General features: G+C 47.9%; 1 protein-coding gene across 21 annotated transcripts in view; it reads right to left on the reverse strand.

Annotated features, from left to right (window-relative positions):
• Positions 1–25,911, reverse strand: part of Lrrfip1 (LRR binding FLII interacting protein 1) — a 130,722-nt gene that overhangs the window by 11,525 nt on the left and 93,286 nt on the right. For 10 of the 21 annotated variants that reach the window (XM_057753973.1, XM_057753965.1, XM_057753890.1 and 7 more), the window contains 9 exons: positions 18,209–18,244; positions 16,975–17,100; positions 14,811–14,882; positions 12,717–12,887; positions 10,737–10,829; positions 9,246–9,338; positions 7,494–7,586; positions 5,855–5,996; positions 876–3,830 (listed from right to left, as the gene is read on the reverse strand). In XM_057753973.1, coding sequence (XP_057609956.1) covers positions 2,140–3,830; positions 5,855–5,996; positions 7,494–7,586; positions 9,246–9,338; positions 10,737–10,829; positions 12,717–12,887; positions 14,811–14,882; positions 16,975–17,100; positions 18,209–18,244 — 2,517 coding nt within the window. In that variant the 3' untranslated portion in view covers positions 876–2,139. Of the gene's footprint in view, positions 1–875; positions 3,831–5,854; positions 5,997–7,493; positions 7,587–9,245; positions 9,339–10,736; positions 10,830–12,716; positions 12,888–14,810; positions 14,883–16,974; positions 17,101–18,208; positions 18,245–25,911 lie in introns of those variants that run through there. The other 11 variants (XM_057754016.1, XM_057754006.1, XM_057754050.1 and 8 more) reach the window with 6 other exon arrangements.

Raw genomic sequence — 25,911 nt, forward strand, 5'->3', positions numbered from 1 at the left:
ATCCAAGGGGGTTGCAAGGGCAGGGGATGAACCTCTTTCAGCCATCTGCCATTATAGCCAAGAAATGTGTAAAGGGGCAAAAAGTGTGTTAAGGGGGCAGTGGAGGTGGCAAAGGGGGTGGGTAAAATGCCTTTTCTCCCCAGAAAACAGTGTTCTAGGTATGACTACCACATCGGCCTAGTACAGGAAACACCCTTCCTGTCTTTCAGAGTCAAGTCATTGGGAATACATTTTACCATGTGCCCCTTGGCATAGAGACTATGTGCAAGCCGTGCAGTGTGGCCTTCTAGGCAGGGACCAACTAGCAGAAATCAAGAAGACCCTCAAGCCTTCTAACTCCTAGAAGTAGACTTTCAGGGGCTGAGTAAGAGCAGACATTTGAACTGAAGTACGGGAGGCTTGACCGAAGCCTTCTGGCCCTGCCGAGCCCTGGGGTACAGCCGGCACCTGATTCCTGTTTTACCTTCATGGTACAGGATGAGAGCATGAAGCAGCTCACCTGTCCCATTTCTCAGGACACGTGCGCACACACAATCAATGTTTTCTCACCACTTTTACCCTCTTCCACAAACAACCCTATGCACCGCCACGTTTTAGCAGGGCAAATGGAGGCTTTCCCTAATCAGGGGAAGGAGGGCACATGGATGTGTCCACAGAGTACGGCAGGTGGACTCTGGGGCTGCCCTCTCAGCTTCCCTGGGCTCCCACACCAGTGCCAGGGCAGCCTCAACATGGGGTACACTTGTCAACCATGAAGACACTGAGAACTGGTCTTTCTAAGCCAGAAGTGACTTACTATGGGCACTGTGCAAACAGCTACCAGGGTCAGACGTCAAGGGGCTCAAAGACCAGAACCACAGGCTTGTAAAATTATAAAATGTTTTTATTTTAATCATATGACACTTCAGTTTGTCTCAGATCTTACTGAGGTTTTGGTCTTTTTGCGTTCCACTTTGCCGTGTAACAGTAGTACGAATCGACATGATTCCATAACATGTCAACAGCAATCATACAGTACATGCCCTTGTGATTTTATATCTACCATTACTTTTTAATTCAACTTTATGATCATTTTGTAATTGCTTCTTTATATAGAAAATACATATTTCTTCAGGCAGGTAAAATAATAACTTTCCAATAAGAAAATACTGAGAAACAACAAATAAAAATATTTATACCAAACACAAAAATATTGGATTATAATCTAATGAGTCCTTTGCATAAGAACAGACAACTTTTTGTAATTTCCTTTAATCATAAGTAGACATTCAGATAGGAAAATCACTATTAAAATTAAGAAGATGATAACTGATGTGGGAAATGGTAATTTCAACTTGTCGTTAATAGAAAGGAAAAAAAATAAAATATTCGTATAAAATGAATTTAGCAGTTCACCCGTGCGAAGCAAAATAAAGATCTCTGGTAAAATTAACCGGGGTATCATCAGCAATAAGATCCATGAGCTTTGGTGCAAAATACAGCACTTCCGTGAGGTAAAGGCACGTGGTCTCCCTGCGTTTCCTGATACCTGTTTGAACCCCGACAGTGATTGATCTCTACCCTGAGGTGCAGCTCCTCCCACCCATTGATCTGTATGCTACTTATTCATCCAACTCCTATAAATATATACCATACAGGTTATGATGTACATATTAAGATCAAATACGAGAATACCTCTATTTTAGTAAGACATCAGTTTGACTGTTCACGTCTCACAACGCAGAAAGCTAAGAATGCTGTTTGGTCACTTCAACTAGACGCTGATACAGTTGGTCAAACACATCCACATTTTGTCTCGGCCTAGAGCAAATGGTGAAGTCTTGGCCTTAGGGCTGGGAATGCAGACATGACAGGGACATGGTGTGGCCTGACGTTATGGAATGTTCTCAGCCAGAACTGAAACTGGAAACAACGGTTGGTGTCTAGGTGATCAAGGGTTGAATACAAATCTACAAGTAACAGTCTATAACTTAAAGTAGTTGATATTTGGTGACTGAGTGACACGTGGTCCATCCACAGAGACTGGAACATTTGTGAACCTCCACAGTGGAGTTGAAGTTCCTGAGGTTGGGCTTAGTGTGTTGAGTCCTTGGCCCTCTCTGAAACTCGGTCTCCCCCGCCTGCCTCCTCCCTGTCTCCTCAGGACATGGTGCAATCCTCCTTACTCTTGCTTTTTTCAACCTCCCCTTTTGCCTGCACTCCACTTTCTGAACTGAAGCCGCCCAGCTCCCCTGACAGGTCACTGTTGTCTACGCTGCTGCCATCTTCAGCCTTCTCAACCGTCTGGCCTGGATGTTGGGACAGTTCCTGCCCCTCTTCACTTCCTCTCTGAGAAGCATCGTTAGCATCCTTTAGGGAATCTTTCCTTTCCATCAGGGAGATGTCCCCCTCTTCACACTGGGGACCGTTCTGATCTAAGACTGTGGGACCATCAGCAGGACCATCTGTAACGTGTTCTCCAATTTCCTCACCCTCAGCGCTGGTGCCTGACAACTGCGCTGCATCCACCTTAGACGCTGCATCCGCCTCGGATGTCAACATGTCTCTGGCTGCCGCTGCCTTCCCTGCCTGGGTTTTTACACCATCTTCTTCCTCTTGGTTCTGTTTTCCGTTAAACTTAGTTTTCGGATCTTCTGGGCAATCAACATGGTCACTGCTTCCCGCTGTGATTTTTTGTTCTGGGCTTTCTGTCTCTTCACTCTGGGTTTCTGCTGCCTCCGTTTTGTCAGGGAACTGGGTCTGGTCTTCCTCCAGGTCACCCGCTTCTGTGTCCTGACAGTTTAACTCTTGGTTGGCGTCTTTGCGGGGTTCTGCTTGGGCTGAAGATTTCTTCTTCTTGTTTTTCTTCTTCTTGTTCTTCGATTTCTTCTGCGGTGAATCCAAGGCCTCCGCCTGCTGCTCACTCTTTCCTTTGTCGGGTTCTTTTGCATTAAGGGGCGCACGCTTGGCATCTGTGCTACCTGGGCCTGTTGCATCCTGATGGCTGCTCTGCACTGTGGGAGTCCCAGGGGTGGCCTGGACTTCTGCCTGGACGGGCTTCTCATCCCTTACTTCTGTGTCTCCAGCCCTTGTTATGGGGTTTTCTCCGCTTGCCTCTGAGATCTGAATGAGGGCCTCCTCAGGCTCAGCTACTTCTTGGGTGAGTTCTCTCTCTGAGCACTGCTTGGCCCCATCATTCATATAGCTTCCATCATGATCCGCTGTGTCTTGGCTGTGCTCCAAAGGCCCAGAAGCTGCGGCATTTGCTCTTTCCCCAACTGCAGCTCCTCCTGCCTCTACTGCATTCTCCATGTGATTGTCACCTGTGTCCCCTGAGTTCGTACAGCTCACCTTGTCAGCTCTGTGTGGACATGGTTCGAAACTAACTTTCTCCAAGTCTGTTTTCAGATCCTCTTGATTCTCTTCATCCTGATCACCTATAGAGTTTTCACTTTGAGCTCTGGTACCCAAGGCAACGGACCCTGACTCTTCACTGTCTAGACCTCCCAGGCAGTTGGACTGTTCCAAGCAGTTTCTGGTCCTACCATCTGGCTTGTCTGTGACCTCGTGTGACTCAATCTGCTCTGGGGTTTTGAGGAGAGAAGTGTTCTCTTGAGCTTGGCTCTGAACCTGCTGCTCACAACTGGCCCCTGGTAGTGGTCGTGGGGACAGAGCACGGTCTTCAGCGGATTTCTGGTCCTCAGCCTTCTCATGGGGATGTGACACCCCTTTGTCCACACAATCCTTTACTGGGTTGGGTCTGGGCTGTTCTTGCTCAGTATTCTGTAAGGCTCCTCCTTTCCCCACATTTTCCACAATTTCCTTTTTCACCTCCACTTCTTTGGCTTTTCCTAAAAGACCATTGAGAGAATTGAAGGGACCCCGTGATGTGATGGGCACTTAATATATATTAAAATGCAAACACATGTTCCAATTACCACCCAGTTTTCTGAGAGAGAGAGAGAGAAGAGAGAGAGAGAGAGAGAGAGAGAGAGAGAGAGAGAGAGAGAGTCACTGTCAACAAGCCTTTATCAGGCCTATGTGCCAAAGCAGCAATTGCATTAGCTTGTTTTTGATAAGCAAAGGGCCACTGCCACCACCTGCAGGTGAGAGTGGTTGCTACCATCTGGTAGGAACTGACTTTCAAAGGTGGGGTTATGATTTAACTGACGAAGAGAGCTGTGGGTCAGGCAGGCAGCCACACGAAGGTTTTCAGCGTGGACTCCAGGTCCTCCTCCTGTACTCCTAACTCCTACCTCTAGACACGCAACAAAACACTCACACTCTTCGGCCACTCAAGTCCCATGGCTCTCACAGCCCTAACAGTAGCCCTCATGTTTCCTCAAATAACATCCACTTTTAGAGACTGGCTGGAAAGTCGGTCTCAAGGAAGACGCTTCTTGAGTAAACCCTACAAGGTGGAAATCAACCTACACCCCACTCTCCAGCATTGTCTCCTCTGGAAAATGTTCTCCTCCGAGACACATCGGACCTTCCATCCATCCCCAGGGGAGTGGTAAAGAACCCCAACGAAAGGCAAAGCTGAAGATCACGGTGAACGTTTAACCCATCCATCAAAAACCTTATTAATCAGTCAATTAATACAGGCTATTGTATATTATTGGAAGTGAAAGCTTGTCAATCTAAGAACTCCAGGAAAATGCTGGAAAATATCTGGCTTTTATTTAGAGGCAACTTAACTTCACCCTTAAAGATTTTCTACTATTGCATATGTTTAGTGATGTGCACTTTATGTTAAAGAAACGCCAGACATAGGTGAATTTAAAATAAACCCATGGTGTTTCACTGATTAGATAGATGCTGCATCCAAAACCCTTTGGGGCCACTGACAAAAGTGGCATTTCTTCTTCTCTCTGCCATGTCACATGATTGCCAGGGATGTGTCAACTGTGCATGGAGACAAGAGGACCCGTCCCCAGTGGGACCGTCCTGGAGGCACAGTGGAAACTATGGAATCCTCCTGTTTCAGCAGCTCCCACACTGATGAGAGCACATGGCTTTGGCCATCACGAAGGGTAGGGCAGCTCCTGGGAAGCTCCGAGAAGCCAGGGCCCACAGGATTCTACGTGGGCATAAATGTCACAATCACAGACTCCCACCTTGTAAAAACCTAGCAGCTGGATTTACCCCACAGCCGGAATTTAAGACTCATTAATTTGTAAATCTTTCTGTTATAGAAAATATTCCCATATCCATTAGATTTTCCAGCTGCTAACACGGTGGCATACAGAAGAAGCTCCCCTCTGATTAAGGTGTGGATCCCAGCTCCTGGGAGCACACCCCACTTCCAGCCAGGCCCACTCCCAGTACCAAGGATGCCTTCCATTTTCGGGGTGGGAACAGCAATGTCAGGGCTGCCCTCCCCAGGTGTCGTCTGTCCCACTCAGGCACCTCATACCCTCTCCAAATGCTTGCGCAGTGGGTGTCCAAGTGTGCCAGGCTGGCAGGAAACCATGGCCAGCTAACCCACTTCACAGAATCCACTCTTCTGACCCCTGAACAACTCCATTACAGGAGAAGTTGACAGTCGTCATTGGACCACATCCAGAGAGAGAAGCCAAATCAAACTCTCAACACGATCCCTTGACTTTCAGCCTGTCTCTTTCTACTCAGCCTTGAGAAGCAGAAAAGAAACATGTCCTTGAGCCATCGGTGGAAAAGCGCTAGACAAAACGCATGCTACACAGCACCGTGGGTGATCACATGGTTTGGCCAGGACGCCACTACGAAGTGACAGAATGAATGGCATGCCGTGTGACTGTTAACAATCGGTGGCAATCGTTTGATTCTCACAGTGCACAAAGGTGAACAGATGCTGACCACACAATGGAAGGATCCAAAGAAGAGCTCTTACCTAGTGTCCCCTCCCCGGCTGACTTGAGGGCATTCAGCTCTTCTTTTGGCATCTTCGTAGGGCCTTGGTACCCAACATCATTCAGTGAGTCTGAAGTCTCTCCGTTGGTGGCAATTTCTGAATTTAGGATTATTCCATGTTTCTGGGAGCAAAACAGGTTCAGCACAATACTTGGTGAGACCAGGTTAAACTATATTTTATTCATTATAAGATGATGTAGATGCTAACTCTACAGGGATGGAGAAGTGTCTAGATACACACCCACAGTCTATCAACCGAGGCAGATCTACAATGGCTTCCTTCTTCCTCATATGTCCCAAAATGACAGTGGTTCTCAACCTTCCTAATGCTGCGACCCTTCAATACAGTTCCTTATGTTGTAGTGACCCCAACCTTAAAATTATTTCATTGCTACTTCATAATTGTAATGTTGCCGCTGTTATGAATCAGAGTGTGGACATCTGATATTTGACCCCTGCTGTGGGGGTCACAACCCACAGGTTGAGAACCTCGGCAATATACACACTCTATTTTCTGATGACAAGCTATTTTTAAAAAGGCTTTCTTCTAACTAGGGCAATCATCTGTGGCCTGCCACACAGTGGAGCATCAAGAAAGCAAAACTTTCACTATTAACTTTGACTACAGTCTTAAAAATGGGAGAACAGCGTGAAGAAAGGAAATGCAGGTGATGTGGAAGGACTGAGTGCCATTGGCAGAGATGGCATTTACAGGAGGTCACGTCTTCAAAGAGACCATCTGTGCGGAGGACACGGCCAACCCCCTAAACCAGGTGCCTGCCTCAGTTGCAGAGTATCTCCTTGCTGTCTACTTGGTCCCCAGTGCTTTTTTTTCCAGGCTCTTTGGAGACTCGCAGTTGTGGCACAGGCTGGACCAGGAGCATCATTTAGGTCTAAGCCTGTATCCAGATACTTCCTTACTCTGACTCTGACTGGGGAGCTTGGAAGACGACATTGTGTGTCTGGGGGCAAGTCAGGATGTCGTAATGGCCACACTCAACACTACTGCTGTAGCAGTCTGTGAACCCCCCTAGAGCTGCCTGCTGGTTTCCCCTTGGCGTGGCCCTTACAAAAAATGAAACTCGTCCTTCCTGTGACCTGGTGGGTTAGTGTGATCCCGCCACATATCCCAGACACTGTTCAGCTAATGAAGTTCTTGGATCAGAAGCTTAAACAAGGAGCACACACATTCTAATGAGGGTAAGAAAAATCTTTAGATAATGCCAAACTCGGAGCTAGAAATCTGAGCTACTTTCCAGATCTGGTTTGCTTGTAAGCACCTGAGGGTCCGGGAGAGAAGCACGGATGGGCACTGATATCACCTGCTTCGTGGGGATAGTTCATTGAAGGCTCAAACACAGTGACAAAAGCAGAGAGCACTCATGGTCACAGACCCACAGAGCTTGAAGTTGTTACCTTGGTTCATCCTTCCATCCTTTCCCCAATGCAGGATCTCTCTGTGTAACTCTTGCTTCCCTGGAACTAGATCTATAGACCAGCTGGCCTCGAACTCATAGAGATCCACCTAGCTCTAACTCCTGAGTGCTGGGATTAAAGGTGTGCGCCAGCACTGCCCAGCAACCTTGGAACTTTTCTCAAACTGAACTTTGGCTTCGTACCTTTAACTCCTCCTTCAGCTTCACTGTTTCTTCTCTAAGGTCATCTCGTTCACTCCGTATAGAATCAAAGAACTCTTTCTGTCTTTCTAATGCCTGGGTGCACAGCAGAGCAGAGAGGAGAGACAGGGGAGAGGGGAGGGAGATACAGAAAGAGGGTGAGATTGGCACAGATAGCAGGATAAGCAAGAAGTAAGGACGAGGAGGCACCGCTATCCAGGGTACCAGTGAGAAAGGATGCTGTTGGGTTTATGCCAGCCGAAACCAGTGCTACTGTTCACACACTAGCATTTCAGAACAAGGGATGCTGTGCAGGAAGGCTGCTTTACGCCACCCATTTCTGTCTTTTGTTTTCTCATTGCAGTACTGGGGACTGAACCAGGGGCCTCACATATGGAGGTAAGGGGTCTACCACTGAGTCATAACCCCAGGAGATCCCACCACTAGCTCAGCTTTCTTTTCTTCATTTGGGGCGGGTGGTGTTTGGTTTTTTTTTTTTTTTTTTTTTTTTTTTTTGAGATAGAATCTCGCTGTGTGGCCTGGGCTGGCCTGGAACTTGCCTCTATGGTGTTAAAGGGGTGTGTTACCACTGCCTGGCATTAGGTCTGTTTTTATCTTACGACATGGTGCTGGAGAGTGAACAGGTGTCACACAGTCCTTTAAACGAGAAATGAACACAGAACAAGATACGCTGCTAAAGAACCCCATATTATAATTTTAGACATTTCCATGTTTAAGTTCCTGTTCACATGTGTGCGTGTCTGTCTCCCTGTATGTGTTTCTGTGTATAATTCAGAGGACAATATCGGGTATCATTCCTCAATTGTCATCTTCTTTGTCTTTTTTTTTTTTAATTTAGAAACTCAGTCTTTCACTGGCCTGGAGTTCCCTGATTAAGCTAGGCTGGCTGGGCAGCGAGCCTTAGGAATGTCCCTAATCTCCACCTCTCCAGCGCCAGGGCCACAAATGTGTGTCACCACGTCTGGTCTGGTGACTAAATTCAGGTGCTTTTGCTCACACTTTACTATCAGTCATCTCCCTAGGCTATTTTTAGACACCGGTTATGAGCATCTGTTGTTCAAAAAATGTTCTGGGACAGCATGCTTGCACACGCATGCTTGCATACGCATGAGCACATGGTCTCTTAGCCAGGCTCATGAATGTGCCAAAAGAGAATGGTGAGGCCTCATATTGTGAACATTTCTGTGACGAGGCAGATCACCTCTAGACCTATCTTAGGGCCCAGTCACATAAGCTGCTGTTTTTTAGGTATCACGAGCTGCTATGAGTCAGCAGTGACTTGGTGGGGCCCACTCTTCCTATTTACCACTCCTAAATGGGGATGGGTTGTCTCCCCCTCTCTGCTGAGGAGGAGAGGGGTCTGATAAGGCCTCCCTGTGGAGGTCTCAAAATGGGAACCCGTGGAGTATGGCATGCTGCCCCCCACCGCATCATAAAACCCCAAGGGGACTCTGGGGTTTGATCTTCCACATTGAGATGCCCAGAACCTTTCTCCCTGCATGGCCCGCGTTGTACCTAGGCTCCTCTGGCGCAGCAGGAAGAGGGAGACAGCTCCAACTACCAGAGATGGTTCCATCCACCCGGGTAAGCTGGGGAAGTCGCCATGCTGTGTCACCTGAGGGTCGCATGCACATCCATGCAAACATTCTTCCAAACCAAAGCTTAGGCAGGAACCACATTTGCTGAGCAGCCCCCACCCCCGGGGACAGTTGTGCAAAGGCTTGAGACTCCTACCCCTATCTTTTTGTCTTTCCACTCTATCGTCTCCTGAAGATCAGAGATCTCCCTGATAAAACCCGCCTGTTTCTGCTGCAGCTGTCGGATTTCCTGAGGAGAGGAACAGACAGAAAGGAAATAGACAAAGAGTTGAGCAGAGAAAAGAAATCAGGGCTAGATGACCAGGGCAGGAAGGTCTCGCCATTCCCGGATTCAGCAGCATGCTAGGATTTTTTTTCCTTGTTCTACTCTCAGCTCCAAGAATAAAACCAGCGTGGCTGACAGCTTACCTCAAAGGCATCACTTACAGTCCTGACTAAGTTAAAGAATGAAAAAACAACCACATACAGCCACGCTTTGCTTAACCATAGGACAGCAGGCTGTGGGAGTGCAGGCGGGTGAGCTCATCATTTTGCAAACATCATAAAATACGGATAGTTTTGATGGCTGCAATATCACCAAGTAATGTCATCTATGGGACCGCTGTCATATGCGTGTCCCACTGTTGATCAGAATGCTCCGTGGCACAAACCACGGTACCAAATGACCACAGCGTTTATGAACTCATATAATTATACTCTCCACTGTGAAAGAACCTTCTGAGGAAGGCTCCTAGAACATTGGTTCTCAACCTGTGGGTCGTGACCCATTGGAAAAAACATATTTCTGATGGCCTTAGGAAGTGAGACACTGCTCAATATCGAAATCTCAGTTATTAAGTAACAACGGAAGTAAGTTTATGGTTGGTGGTTCCTAAGATCATCAGAGTTATTTTTCTGATGGTTGTGACTCACAGGTTGATAACTACTCTGACCACATTATTGCTTTGTGTTCTGTCTTCACCAATGCTAACCTCGACTGCTGTCAACACGACTCCCACCTCAGCGTGTGATGTGCCTCCCTCCCGTGGGTACCTTGTGATTCCCTCAGAGCCACACAGATGATCGATGACAACCTTCCATTTCAAGGTCGTTAGTCTCACCTTCGAAATCTTTTTTCCCCCACATTTATAACTTCTAGGGACTTAGGATGCAGACTTTGCAGAGGCGGGCAGCATTTTATCACGCCTCCCAAAACACACACAAGAGCCCCAGAATGAAACTCTTCACCCACGAGAGGAGTCGTCTCCTTGAGGGATAGAAAAGTAGTCTGAACCCTGGATTTTAATCGAAGCTGTAGCTTTAGGGATTGCTATGAGCTGACTCCCGGGCCTCCAAGGTGAGGAGTATTTGGATAAGATCTTCAGAGGTATGAAGGTTAAATGAGGGTGGGTCCCAGGTGGACAGGATGGGTGTCGTATTGAAAGTGTACACTCTCTGCTCTTAAGGTCACAACACTGAAGGTAAGGTGACCCTCTGTGCCCAACCTTGACTTGGACTTCGGTCTCCAGAACTGTGAGGAAATACACACGTGCTATCAAGGCCACCAAGTCTGTGGTGTTTTATCACAGCGACGTGGGCTAGAAGAGTAAGGAAGCAACAGAAAAGGAAGAAGAAATGTGTTACCCACCTCAAGCATTTCTTCCCTTTGCCTCAGAGCTTCTTTGACTTCGGCAAATTGGAACTGCAGGATGCTGTGGGCATGCTTCTCCCTCTCGAACTCCTGTGGGTGAGGAACGCAGGACTGAGGCTGCAGCTCGGTGGCGTTTCTGTCACAGGGCTCATGTTCTCATGGGCCACATGTCCCTCAGGACAAACGACCCTCTACGACATCATCACTGTATTCAAGCTCATTCCTCTGCTGTCCACAGAGGACGATCAGACAGTTCCCCCTAAAAGCAACCCTCGAACTGTGCAAAGCTGAGAAGTTATTTCCCAATTCCTCTCTCGTTAAGATGCGTCTTAGGGTCTCTTTCTAGGGTTCTGTGCTGCAGGCTGGGAATACATAAGAACAAAACCGCTTCTGTGTCCTGAGTCCCAGCGGGTCCTGAAGCACATGCGTGACTGCCTTTCTCTGAGCTCTGAAGGTATGATTTCTAAAATGGAGTAACTGTGACTTTCCCAAATAAGTAGAAATAACAGAACAGTTTCCCTAAAATCTTTGATGTTTGTAATTAATACCCTACGAAGCTGACATAAAATAAAAGGCAGGAAATGTATTTTAGCATGAAAATCTGGAAGCATCTATCTGTGCATTATTTAAGTATGTCTGTTCTTTAATACACAGGCTTTTTAACGATTATTCTATTTTCATGCATAATAGCAACATTCTAGCAAAATTCTCTAGTTTACACATTGAAACTATGCATAAGCACATTTCAATTTACTCAGAGAAGGGCACAGATGTCTGAGTTTTATATATGTGTGTGTGTGTGTGTATGAGTATATAAGTATGTGTGTGCGCTCCCACCTATTTGTATAGGAGTGTGGAAGCCAGAAGTCTACCTTGGGGGTCACTCCCCAGGAGCTGTAGCCCTTGGGTTTTTGTCTTTTCTTTTCAAGGTTGACTTTATTATTTTATGTATATGTGTGTGAGTCTGTGCACATGTGTGCAGATGCCCACGGAGGCCATGGCCATCAGATCCCCAGGAGTTAGTGTTACAGGTGCTGGAGAGCCACCTGGCATGAGTGCTGGGGACCAAACATGTCCCCCCGAGAAGACAGTATGTACTCCTAAGCACTTGACCATCTTTCCAGCCCTGGCCTGGGTTTTTGAGAAAGGGTTTCTCATGGTCAGAGGCTGACTGATGAGGCTAATACAGCTACCTAGGATGCACCACAGATCCAGCTGTCTCTGCCTCCCCAGCACTGGATCACGAGCACACGCCACCCCAGATGCTAAGGACTGAACTCAGGTCTGAACGCTGTGCAGCAAGCGCTTTAGAGTGAGTTATCTCCCCTACCCATGAGACTGTTTAGTTTGGCGGCAGAGTCTTGCATCTTGGACTCCTCTTGCCTCAGCCTCCTACATGCTGGGATCATAGGCATTGCCACCATGTACGACAAAAACACAATATTCTAATTCTTGGACTCTGGGCTTTCTGGACAAGTGGAGAATCGCTGTTTAAAAAAAATATAAACACGGGTTGGAAAGATGGCTCGGCGGTTAGGTGCATCTTGTAGATGACCTCAGTTCAGTTTCTAGCACCCATGTCAGGAGGCTCACAACTGCCTGTAACTCCAGCTCTAGGGAACCTGACATCCTCCTCTGATTATGTGTGGGTGTGGGTATGGGTGTATACAAACTAGTGTACTCATGCACATACCACCTCCCCATATACATAATTAGCAAAAAAAATTAAAAATAGAAGTAATACACACACACACACACACAGTTCGTTTGTTTGTTTTTGGAGACAGGATTTCTCTGTAGCTTTGGAGCCTGACCTGGAACTAGCTCTTGTAGACCAGGCTGGCCTCGAACTCACAGAGATCCGCCTACTTCTGCTTCTCCCGAGTGCTGGGATTAAAGGCATGAGCCACCACGCCCAGCCAAGTACACTGTATTTACACAGTTCCCGCTAGCATTCCTGAGCACAGCGGTGCTTACCTTGTTCTTCTCCTCGTACAGTCTCTGAGACTCGGCCAGCTGCTCTTCCAGCTCCAACAGCGTGTCCTTCAGCGTGTCTACCTGGTACATGAAGTTGGTCTTCTCGTTGTCTAGCTGGGCGTTGGAGACCATGGCTTTCTTGTACTTCTCCTCGACTTCAGCCAGCGAGTCCTGCAGAAACCAGGCCATCGTTTCAGAATTGTAAGAGGAAAACAAGGCGTGATTAAGCTAGAGTTCTTTTCCGGTCTCAGCCTTTGTTTCTTAGAGTAGAAGAGACACGGTGCAATCTCAAATGCACGGAGCCCACTTCTCAATGTCCTGTCCACTCAGACAAGTAGCTTTCAACTGTGGGGGCAAGGGTAGCGACCGTAGCCTATGGCTTGCCTGTGAGGAATTATGTTAACGATGTTAATTGAGGCAGGAAGACCCGCCCTAAATGTGGGCCATCCCTAGGCTGGAGTCTTGGCTAGCATAGAAGTGAGAAAGGAAACACCAGTACTCATTACTCTGCTTGCTGACTGCACAGGCAACCTGAGTAGCTGCCTCATGTTCCTGCCACCAGGACTCCCTGACGTGATGGACTGTATCCTTGAACTGTGAACAAATATAAACCCCCTTTCTTTTAAAGTGCTTTTGTTGGGGCATTTTGGCACAGCAATAGGAAAGGGGGCTAAGACAGCAGCCTATCTTCTCACTAAGACAAGGAGGTATGTGGGAAGCAGGCTGCTCAGAGAGGCAGCAGAGCCACTGACTCTCTGGTTCAGCAGCCAGAATCTTTCCCCCATGGGCCACGGCAGCTAAATGGGTTTCTGAAGTCATCACTCAGTGTGGGGATATAGCCTGGGAAAGAGCCAGGTAGGGATGGAAATAAAACCCTGCCACAAGCCACTGCTAGGCCACCCCACTGGGGCTTGGGAACCAGGAAAGAATCTGTGGTCATTGCAGATTTCTGACTCACAGGAAATCAAACAAGGTCCACAGGTCTTACTGGGTAGCTCCTGGAAAGACCAAAGTCATTTGTTTGAAAGGGCAGCCGTGGGAAAAAAGTTGTAAAGATAACATTGACAGGGCCCAAACATGGCTCCCACTCTTGTAGGCTCCAAAATGTGAGCATCAGGAAAGTGATGCTGGGAAGGTGGAGGGGGCAGCCACCAGCGGTGGACTACCCAGAGCCTAAGAGAAGGTGTCGGCTCAAGCGTCAGGGCTGCGAAGAGACCCTGGGGAATCCTGCATGGGTCTAGCTCCGGGTATCCACACCACGACAACCAGAGGTGGTACCACTGGATCCCAGTTGATTCACTGGCTCCATTTTTAGGTGAGCGAAAAGCCAGGGTCTTAATGCTTCTATTATATAGAAATGACCTTGAAGATGATGAATTAGTATGTAACTTATGCCACCTGTCTGTCTCATGTTCGTTGCTATGGTGTTTAGAGGATTTCTTAGGCCCTTTCTGGGGAGATGAAAAAGAAGGGACAGATCTGTATCTACTGCTCAGTTCCAGACTTGCCATGAGCTGTTTGGTGGCTGTGGCTGCCTGTGCCTTGGCATCTGTTCCCTATGGCACCTGTTCACCCCAGCATCGTTAAGGAACTGGGAATCTACATTTCCTGTTGGCACAGCTACATCCTACACACACACTCACAGATACTGTTCCCCTAAGGACAGGTCGACGGCATGCACTAACCTCGAAGCTTCCAGAACACACATTTTAGGACAGCTCTGGTGAGCTCTGCAAAGCAAACCGGGAGAAAGACCCTTGCGTGTGATAACTATGGAGAGCGAAGAGAACCAAAACTCTCCAGTGTCTGTCTGCTATGTTTGCCAAATGAGACATTGGCTCTGAGCCTAGAGGGAGGGTGTTGAGCGCCATCCCACATCAAGGGAAGTAGGCCAGTCACCTTTTCCACTGGGGACTCACTGTGTTCAGAGACTGCATTTGGAAGAAGACAGATGCACACTGTGTTAGAATTTCCCATGCTCCCACACTCTCCACAACTGGTGCCCTACAGGGTGAGCATGCGCATAGGACTTGTGAGGCTTTCTAAAGTTAAGGTGGGTTAGTGTCACAGGCTCACACGTCCATAAACCAGTACCTTCATCTCTTTCAATCCCTGCATGTATTTGCCTTCCACATCCTGAATCTGGTCCTTTAACTCATTAAGTTCCTGAGGGAAACGCACAAAAGGCAGATGATGTCAAGGGAGAGAATAGGCAGAGCTCACACGCACACCTGCGGCTTTCTTATGTCTGGGTATGCCCCAGTGTTTAGGCAGCCAAAGACACGGTTCCTTCTTTATTAGCCAGTAAAGGAAAGTGAAAATAAGTTTCAGCATTATAAATATTAAAATTTATATCATTTTAATACAAGTTAGAAAATTTAGGTGTATCTTGTATTGTTTTATAAATTTTTTAAAAACGGGCAAAAAGAGTCTGGCAGTGTTGGTGCGTGTCTTTAATTCTTACACTTGGGAGGCAGAGGCAGGTGGATCCATTGAGTTCAAAGAAAGTCTTGTCTACAAAGCAAGTTCCAGGAAGACAGGAAACCCTGTCACACACACACACACAACAACAACAACAACAAAAACTAAACAAAACAAAACAGGGCAAAAAATTGGGGCTGGAGAGATGGTTCCCTTGTTAAGAGGTCTTACTGCTTTTTCAGAGGACATAGTTTCGATTACCAGCATCCACATGGTGACATACAACCCTTTGCAACTGCCATTCCAGGGGATCTGACACCCTATTTTTGTCTCTGTGGAAACCTGGCATGCATGTGGTACACAGGGATACAACCATACACGTAAAATAAATAATAAACAAGCAAATCTTTGAAAAGCAGCAAACAAACAAGCACACAAGTATGGCGGTGGCTGGAGAGATGGCTCAGGGGTTCAGAGTGCATAATGCTCTTCCCGAGGACCCCAGCTTTGGTCCCAGCACCTGTCAGGTGGTTGGCTCTATTGCCACCTATAACTCCAGCTTCAGGGGATTCAACACCGTCTTCTGGCCTCGCGGGCACCTTGCACACATGTGGCATTGATGCACAGAGACACATAAACAAAATAATAATAATAATAAACCTTAAGCAACAACGAGCCAAAAGAACACTGGCAAGAGTTTGGTTCCCTGTCTTCCTACCCCACAGACAGTGAGCGCTGGGGGCAGAGATGAACACATCTCTCCAGGTGTCTGGTACCTGGAGACAGATTTGCCACTCCTGGCAAACACCTGCCAGGCAAAGGGATGGTACTCATGCCTAAGAACAGAGTCTAAGCAGGACTGTAGTGACCTCCATTTCCAGCCCATAAAGAAAGCACCAGTATTGGTGGCGGAGGATGTTGGGGTCTGGTGTGTGGCATTTTAGGGGAGCAGACAAAACGCAACTACCCTGGCTTCCTATTCATAGAACATGGAAGCTGCGCCTCAGGTCTGACACCAGCGGCCGCTTCAATCCTGTCTCTATTCTCCTGGCAAATGCCATCTGGCTGCTTAGCCGCCACCAGTGGAGCTGGGTCCCTGTGAACCGGATTTGAGTACGGTGAAACTCTCCCACAAAATTAGCCAAATCCAGCCCTTTCAGACCCTCTGTCTTGCTCTGCTCTGGTCACCTACCCTCCATTCCTTTCTTGTTTGGGACACAATTGCTCCAGCTGCCTAAGAGTACACACTGTGGTAATAATTAACAAACAGTGCCGGGCTGTGGCAGTCTTTCCATATACCGAGGAGGTCACCAAACACGGCACCATCCTTGATGTCAAAGGCTTAACAGAGAATAATTTCTGTGTCATAGCAGGACAAGAAACACCATTAAGATGCAGTGAGGAAGTCTACCAAAGGCACACTACTAACAGAAGGGAGAGCATACATTCTAGGTGAGGGAGAAGATGCTAGAGGGTGGGTGGGCACTTGCTGTGGTCCTGGATGACCGGAATGTTCCATTGTCTAGAACATTCCAGAAAATGAAAAGTGAATACCTACATGTGTTATCATATGGTGAAAGATGGCATGGCCCGTGGAGAACAGAGAACTGATGGCCACAGAGGAGGACGCATGCTCCGCCCTGCTTGGGTACAGGCAGATAAAGCTTCCCCCAGAGATGCTGCCTCCGTAGGGTCCAGTGTTAGGTGAACGCCATGTTTGCAGGCAGAAAGAGGAGATGGGACTGATCTCAAACCTCACAAAAAACCTCTATAAATACAAAGACTAAGCAGTCTTCCAAGAGGTTCTGCTATGTCATGGGTGAGCACAGTGTCTTACCTTAATCTCCCTAATGGACGCCTCGGTGTCCATGGAGATGGAGGTATCTCCACTTCCTCTCCGGGAGGAAGTCCCGCCCAGAGAAGCCAGCGTGGCAGCAGACAAGCTGGGCATGTTACGGGACCCCTGGAATGGGTGAAGAACAGATATCATTTGGTAAAACTAAAATTACCAACAAGCCGAACATTTCAGAACCTCTTCTTTCATGTTCCATTTTAGCACCCACAGATGATCATTTCTGGTGTGTAAGTGTGCGGGTGAGCTATGTGCATGTGTAGGTAACAGTGAAGCGGCGGGTGAGCTATGTGCACGTGTAGGTAACAGTGTAGAGGCGGGTGAGCTATGTGCACGTGTAGGTAACAGTGTAGCGGCGCGTGGGCTATATGCACGTGAAGGTAACAGTGTAGAGGCAGGTGAGCTATGTGCACGTGTAGGTAACAGTGTAGAGGCAGGTGAGCTATGTGCACGTGTAGGTAACAGTGTAGAGGCAGGTGAGCTATGTGCACGTGAAGGTAACAGTGTAGAGGCGGGTGAGCTATGTGCACGTGAAGGTAACAGTGTAGAGGCGGGTGAGCTATGTGCACGTGTAGGTAACAGTGTAGCGGCGCGTGGGCTATGTGCACGTGTAGGTAACAGTGTAGAGGCGGGTGAGCTATGTGCACGTGACGGTAACAGTGTAGAGGCGGGTGAGCTATGCGCACGTGTAGACAACAGTGTAGCGGCCACAGGAAGCGGCCAGGTGCCCTTTCTGACACTCTCCACTGAATTCCCTCGTGATGAGGGCTCCCACTGAGCCTGAAATTCACCATTTTGTCTAGACTAGATGGCCAGCTACAAAGCTGGGGTTACAGGTGAACACACCCAGCTTTTTACAGGTATGCGGGGGACTTGAACTCAGGTCCCCAAGGCAGGCACTCTTACCCTCGGAGCTATCTCCCTGGCCTAAGCACACCTTTTCTGTGACTCAGCTTCTATACTGGACAGTCTCCCATGGGCTTCTGGCCAATGTTAAAAGGGCCCATTCAGAGATGTTTTACGGCTGATTTGGGTTTGTCCAGTTAGCAGTGAGCTAGCTCTTCACTGTCCCTCAGATTTCAACACTCACGCGGGACTCCTTCAGAGATATGACATCATGTGTGGCCACCTTAGCAGTCTCAGTCACTGAGGTCAGTCTCACCCAGGACTCTCTAGGTTAATCACTGGCCTGAGACAAAGGCTCGCAGAAAGCCCTTACCTTCTCAATGAAGTCTTTGTCTGGTCGTTCTTCTACCTGTGGAGGAAGGGGATAACTGTCAAATAGTTCGAAGCACTGACTTGATCATATAAATTCTGCAGTATGACAAGGCCAGGCGGTGGTGGTGCACCACACCTTTGATCCCAGCACTTGAGAGGCAGAGGCAGGCGGATCTCTGGGAGTTTGAGGCCAGCCTGCAGGACAGCTAGGGTTGTCACATGGAAAAACCCTGTCTCAAAAAACCAAAGGGAAAAAAAATCAAAACATTATTTCATGCTGTAATTTAAAAACAAAAAAATAATAAAAAACTAAAAACAAACAAACAAAAAGCCCTAAGACTTTGGCTTTCTGCATCTATCCTTCCTGTGTGGAAGCCTCTCTGAGACCCTTCCTTTCCTCAGATAGAAACCGCCGTGGGATGCAGGGTGGCCTACGTGGCTGGAAGCAGGTGTGCACTGGTGCTGAGCCCCAGGGAGACACCTGGGGTAGAAGGGTGTGTCTGGGTACCGAGGCTGAAGCTGGCATAAGGACTGTTCCTCTGGCCCTGGGAAGTCACATTGGTTCAGCGCTGGGCCACCCTCAGCCACCATGCTTCCCTCCTCAGTTCCAAGTCCTGCTTCCCACGGCTCAGAACTTCTTAACTTTGACTCCAAGAGCATTTGTCAAACATGTCAGTGGCAAATACACATCCTACCTCAGATTCACAGATCTGAGTGGCACCGGACACTGTGGACACCTGTGCAGGTTTATGGTGGATGGTCCTGAAGTCACCGCCATGCTCTGAGGTCACAGCTCACAGAAAACATGAGTAGCAAGAGAAAGCGGTCACTAGGCACAAGACACCCACCTCTAACGCCCAGCTCTCTTCTGTGTGTGTCCCAGTCTAGCCAGTACATGGAAAGGACTCAGCGGTCCTGCTGGACAGACCCTGTGGACCCACTCACTGCCAGTCATGGCTGACGTGTGGGATAAGCACCAGATGCTGCATATTTTCACATGTGTGATCCACACTGGCTTGACTGTCCACTGTCCACGTGGGCTGCTGAGGCAGGCCCCAGCTGAGACAGTTTTATCTCGCTGTCTATAGAGTTGGAAGCCCCCCTGCATTCTCCTTGGGTGTGTATGTAAGTATGTTCATGAGCACGTGTGTTCATGTGAAGGCCAGACTCTGACATACAGTGCCTTCTTCAGTTCTCCACCTTATTGTCTGAGACAGGGTCTCTCACTGAACCCGAGGCTTGCTGACTCAGTGGCTAGCCAGCAAGCCTAGGGCTCCTCCTGGGTTCACCTTCCCAGCCCTGGAATAACAGGTGTGGACTGCTATGCCCAGCTTTTGACACGGGTGCTAGCGATCAGAAAACTCCCATCATCATGACAAGCCCTTTACTGACTGAGCCACTGCCTCAGCCACTCTCCTTATGTTCTAAGTTTTGAGGATGATTTTGGCAGAAAATGAAGTTCATGCTACTCAGGAATAAAAGTATTTCTGAAATACCAAAAATTTTGGGTAGCTAAGGAGAAGTAAGGTAGCTGGCATCCACTCTCCTGGGACATCAGTTTATTAACTCCTTTAGGCCCAAAGCATCATTCTTTAGATAAGTTGGTCTGTAGATGAATACTAATGAACACAAAGCAGAGACAGGCTATACAGGTCCAGCTCTGCAGTGCTGGCGATGGAACCAATGCCTGGTGCGTGACCACCAAGCCCCACCCTGGCCCCAAAAGTCCAGATGAGCAGACTCAGGCTGACACCCAGAAGGCTGTTGGCTTTTTGCTCCTGGGGTAAATATGTTTTCTCTTGTTCATCAGCAATGCATATTGTATAGGAAAACTAAAGTTCAGATAGCCAAATAGTTGCAAAGATCTACATCCGCAAATGGAGGCGCTTTCACTTGCAACTGGTACATACATTGTTTTTATAATTCACAAGACATTGAAGAAGAAAGAAAAAAAATTCCAAACCATAGCTTGGTCAGGTGCGGTAGCAAATACCTTTAATTCTACCCTGCGCCCCCCCCCCCACACACACACGGGAGGGAGAGGCAGGTAGATTTCTCTGAGTTTGAAGCCAGCTTGGTATATGTGGTTAGTTCCAGTCCATCCTGAGTTACATGGCCTCAAAAAAACTCACACATATTATGCTTTTTCCATAGTTAAAAAAATCCTCTTCTCTAAAATATATAATGAATGCAGAATATGAAAAATCGGGGAAGGAGCTAAGTGGAGACCATTCAGAGAAAATTTGAAAACTGTCTTTCAATATAGATACATGGAATGTACCTTTCAGCATGGTATTTTGTTTTCAAATTGACAAGGTGCATCTATCTATTCACCAGCCTGTTTAAACCAGGTACTGCTGGGGCCCCATGAGATGTGACAACGGCTGCTGTTCCCACTGGCTCCAGTAGATGGCAGCATGAACAGTCTGTCTCGAGTCAAGTCAAGCCCGAAAGAAGTAGACAGTTGGACCCTCTTCACAAAGGGCTGCATCTTTCACTCCGATAGAGAGCGTGCCACCGTACCTCTGCAAACAACACAGTGTACATCCACAGCTGCTGCATGACCCTCCGTGAGGGCTGCCATGGAGATAAGGCCGCCAAAGGTGGTGGACAGAGCAGGCGCATGGGACAAGCCACCAGACCTGCAAACACTGACCTTCCCTACTTAGAAGGGCCAACAGTACCAGGAATCTTGTGACCTAGTGAGTATTTTTAATCTCCATTCCCTGTACTCAATATTTCAAATTAAAGTCACACTAGCACGATTCTAAATGATGCATGCGAGTCTTTTATAGTTACCACCGACTGTATTTAAAGACATCTTCCAAAATTTACTGAAGTCATGTGTGGCGGCACATGCCTGTAATTCTAGTGTTTGAGAGGTCGAGGCAGGAGGATTACCATGCTGGGCTGCAGAGTCTCAATTGTCTCAATTTTCTTTCTTTAATATTTTTTTTTCCTCCTGAAAAAAGTCCCTTCTAAGAAACTTCAGTGGAAGCACGGATTGTGGCATCTTCTCCCTCCCTTCCGAAAGCAAGTCCTTTAGGAGGACACTAAATGTATGTCCCGTCCACACCACCTCAGCAGGTTTCTTATAAAGATCACGCGATGGGGTTTGAAACACTCATTTGCATGCCGCTGTCTGCTGGCCTATTCGAAGATGAAGAGACCCAAGCAAGAACTGGCCCAAGAGAGAACCTCATGGCCCCAACTCTGGAGAGACACACCTGTATCAGACACTGGAAGACAAATAGGGTCCCTGAGGCAATGTCATTGCAACAATCCTTTCAAAACAAGTGACACAGGAAATACCATTCAGGGAACACCCATTTTAAGAGCAGCTTCCCTTCCAAAGTCAGTGCCAGTGGGGCTCACCATCAGTGTGAGATTGTTGAGTTTTATTACTTATTTAGGGTGTATGTGCATGCCATGACATATGGAGAAGTCAGAGGACACTTCGTGGGACTCAGTTCTCTCCTCCTTTTTCTTTCATCTTCCTTCCTTCCTTCCTTCCTTCCTTCCTTCCTTCCTTCCTTCCTTCCTTCCTTCCTTCCTTCCTTCCTTCCCCCCCCTTTTTTTTGAGTTAGGTTTTCTCTGTGTAACAGCTCTGACTGCCCTGGAACTTGTTTTATCGACCAGTCTTTGAACTCATAGAGTATATGTTATCCTGCTTCTGCCTCCCTAGTGCTAGGATTAAAAGTGTGTACCACCACCACCCAGTTACCCTAATTTTATTTTTAAGATAGAGTTTATGTAGCCTGGGATTCACTATGTAGCCCAAAATAGCCTTAACATCACGATGTGCCTTTCTCAGCCTTTAGTAGTGGGATTACAGTCACACACCACCGTACTTGGCGAATCGCTGGTTTTAAATCTACTCTTGTACCTACAGAGGCAGGCTTGCTCTCCACAGATCCTGCCTTGCCTCTTTGTGTACCAGGAGTCACAAGGGTCTTTGCTTTCAAATTCAGATGGGCAAACACGTGGGCTCAGCATTTTTCTATGAATGTACAAGACTACATGAGTCCTGGCTCCCTCAAGACATTCCTGTAGATGTTTCAGGGTGGCAGAGGCTCTCCTGGACTGCAGTGGGCTGTGAGACTTAGGCAGGAAGGTGCTTAGGAGTCACCTGGCTCTGCTTGAGTGCGGTTCAAGCCTAGCTCTCCAACCCCAGATCCCACCTCGTTCTTAACACCTGTCCTCACAGCTCCTATGACTGATGTTTTTGTTATTTATTTGATGAGCATCTTCTCGCCCACTCTGTAGAGCCCACGAAGGGCAAGGGCAGGTCTACATTGCCTAACACTATAAGCTCATGACCAGAATATTCGAGGTGCTAAATTAACACAGATTGGGTGAACTACAACCTCTTCAAGGAGAAGATTCTGTACATAAAGGATAGAACGAAAACATGGTTCATCATGTGTGTGTCTGTGTGTGGGTGTGTGTCTGTGTGCTACTTTTCCTTCTGTGGCTTTTCAACCAAAAGAAACTTGGGAGGAGAAAGATTTTATTTGACTTGTACTCTCCAAGACAGTCTACCACTGAGGGAAGTCAGGGCAGGAATCTGGAGGGAGGAACCGTGGCTAGCTTTCTTATAAACCCCAGGACTGTCTAGGGATGGTACTGTCTACAGTGGGCTGGGTTCTTCTATAGCAATTAAGAGAATCCCTTATAGGCATGTCCAGGTACCAATATTACTCAATTGAGACTCCCCTTTTGAGGCGATTCTAGGCTGTGTTGACAGTTAACACTAATTAGGACTGACAAGTAGAATGACTGTAGGGGTTCGGGGCTGGGGGAGTGAGAGGGGGTGGGGAGTAGCAATAGAATGAGCTGGAACACGGTCATCTGCCACCTGCATTGCAGCTGATGCCTCTTGGCGTTCCCAAGAATTGTATCGCTGGGAGTCCCAGGCTTTTAGTCTATGGATGTGGGAGCACATTAGTGGACGAATGGATGACCACTTCCTTCGGTCTGGTGACTTTTGCTCCTCAGCGGCCCCACCCTTCCTCCAACCTGTAGTCCTGCCTCACTTCCCGTCTGACAGATGTGAGATGCAGAGCCTTGAGGGTGGCAGCTGGCTTTTGTATGTTCTTCTTGACCCTGGGGAAGTACTAGGTCAGAGGTATTTTCCAAGAAAATATACGGACACCAACAACTGTCTCATATTGTGGCTGAGGCAGCTCGAGCAGAAACAAATTATGTCTTTTCAGGGGCAGTTCCTGATCCAGTTTCCGCTCCAGGCGTTTATATGTCTGCCTACATGTACCAAGCCAGGAGGGGGAGCTGTGGCATGTGAACCCCATCTTATAACTCCTGCCTTATTGCACATCCTGCTCCATGTGGTTCCCACAGAGGCCAAATGGGAGGGTCACTGTGGTCCTTGTCTATCCCAAGGGCAAAGGTTGAAAATCCTGGTACCTAAAGAGGTATAAAAAAATGGAGCTAGCCCTCCCTCCTGCTCTTTTCAAGATTCAGTGCTAACACCTTGCTTTTCTGTGTCCTGGGGCTATTACTCCACTGGGGGTGGGGTGGGGGTGTGATTTGGGTTGGTTGGCAACAGAAAGTGTCTGTGAGCCTGTACAGCCTTGCTGGTAGGAAGAAGCGCAGAAGTTCATGTTTGGACTTGTGGGTGTTCCTGCCTGAGATGGAGGAGGAGGTCAGGGCAAGGGCCCTGGGAGAGGGACCTGGCAAAAGTCAGTGCCCATCCCACTGACAGAACAATCTCCTGGGACTGCCCTGCACTTACAGAGGTGCGAGCCACATACAGGAGGTTCCTTGATCAGCATAGTGTACCGGGGTGACGTGAGGTGGCAGGAGAGAGTCGGGAGGCCAGTCTGTCTTCCACTCATCTCTGCCCTGACCTTTGCTCACTAAACGAGACAACAGAAACAACCATCTATGGACTTTTGGAACAACAAACAAGTGACAAGAGGAGAAAAAAAAATCTACTGATTATTTCTGCAATGGACTTAGCAGGGGTCAGGGGTGTGACCACACCCCCGAGTGCCTGACACCCCAAAGAGATCAATTCCCTTGCCTCACAAGCTGCACAGATGTGCAAAAACAACCACCAAACTTGTTTCATATGTGTAAATTTTCCAAAACACACACAGAGGGATCCGTCTTTCCAGTCATAGTAACCGTGAATGTTGTCATATCATGACTTCATCGTAATACTTAAATAAATCCACGTGACGACAAAGAATCCTGCTTTGCCACCCCGGGCAGAAGGTACTCAGGCTGTAGGGGTGGGGTGAGATGGGGGGGTTGTGGGGAATCTTTGAGAGTCAAGCAATAGACTTCTCTTGGTTACAAACCCTCCACTTGCCGGGCGATGGTGGAGCATGCCTTTAATCCCAGCACTCGGGAGGCAGAGGCAGGCAGATCTCTATGAGTTCGAGACCAGCCTGGTCTACAGAGCTAGTTCCAGGACAGGCTCCAAAGCCACAGAGAAACCCTGTCTCGAAAAACCAAAAACCAAAAAAAAAAAAAAAAAAAAAAAAAAAAAACCCTCCACTTGTTCCTCAAGCACACACTCAATTATTATGCACAAAGAAGAGGAGTCTACACTAAGCTGCCACAGGAAAACGTTGTTCCTAGAGACTTGAAGGCTCCGGCTCCTCATGGATTAGTGTGCATATGTTATGCTACCACAAAGCCTGAAGTGCTCAAGACAGCCACTCTATTTTAAAGGAAAGACTCTATTTTAATGGAGTAGAGAGGAGCACTAGGCCATTGAACTGACTCAATGGGGAGTCTCATAGCTGCAAGGGATCCCACTGGCTCTCCCTGGGGAAGCCGCTTCTAGTAGGAAACCCCACAATGAATTCATCTAAGTAGTGCCTTGGCTCCCCTGCATTCTGTGGTGTAGGGACCAATCCCAGGCAATACAGTGCTGGAGAACTGAGTCCCAAACTATGTGTACTTAGGACTGGGAGTTTTAATGAGAGCTGATGAAGAGACTGACCTGGACTGCCCGCACTTTCCACCCAAGGCTTTCCAAGTGTAGGCCTCCACCCACAGCTCTGGCTTCAGCCTGCGTGTGTCTCCCCACCCCAGGGAAAGCTGCCCAGCCAGGTGTGATACTACACACCTGGAACTCTGGCACTTGGGAGGTGGAGATAACCCAGTGAGTTCAAGGCCCTCTGGGCCTGTGAGACACAAACAAAGGGGCTGGGTAGGCGGCTCAGTTGGTAAAGCACTTGTTGTGCAGGCTTGATGAGGGCCTGAGTTTGATCCTTAGCAACCACTTTTTTTTTTGCCATTTGTTTTTTAAGCCGGGTTAGTGGTGTGTACCAGTAATCCTAGCACTGACGCAGGAGGATGCTAGGTGCTTACTGACTAGCCAGCTCAGTCAAATCAACAAGTTCCAGTCTCAGTGAGAGGCTCTATCTTATATTTAGGCAGACAGCAACAGAGGAAGACAGCAGAATACAGCCCACAAAATCAAAACAAAACAATTCCAAAATAAAGCAGCCTCAAAGAAAGCCACCAACCAATCAGGTGAAATTGTCAAACTGTGTAGGATCAGATCTTGGGGCCTTGGCTTCTCTGTTGCGTCTGGCACATGGTGAGCCACAAACTGGGGAGCAGGGCCTTGGTGACACCGTCTATGCAGTTTTTGAGCAAATGTGGCAACAGGTGACCTCAGCAGAACCGAGAGTGGCAAGGCATTTACAGCCCTACACTTTATTTGAA

This window comes from Chionomys nivalis, chromosome 2 (assembly GCF_950005125.1).
Source record: "Chionomys nivalis chromosome 2, mChiNiv1.1, whole genome shotgun sequence".
Classification (NCBI taxonomy): Eukaryota; Metazoa; Chordata; class Mammalia; order Rodentia; family Cricetidae; genus Chionomys; species Chionomys nivalis.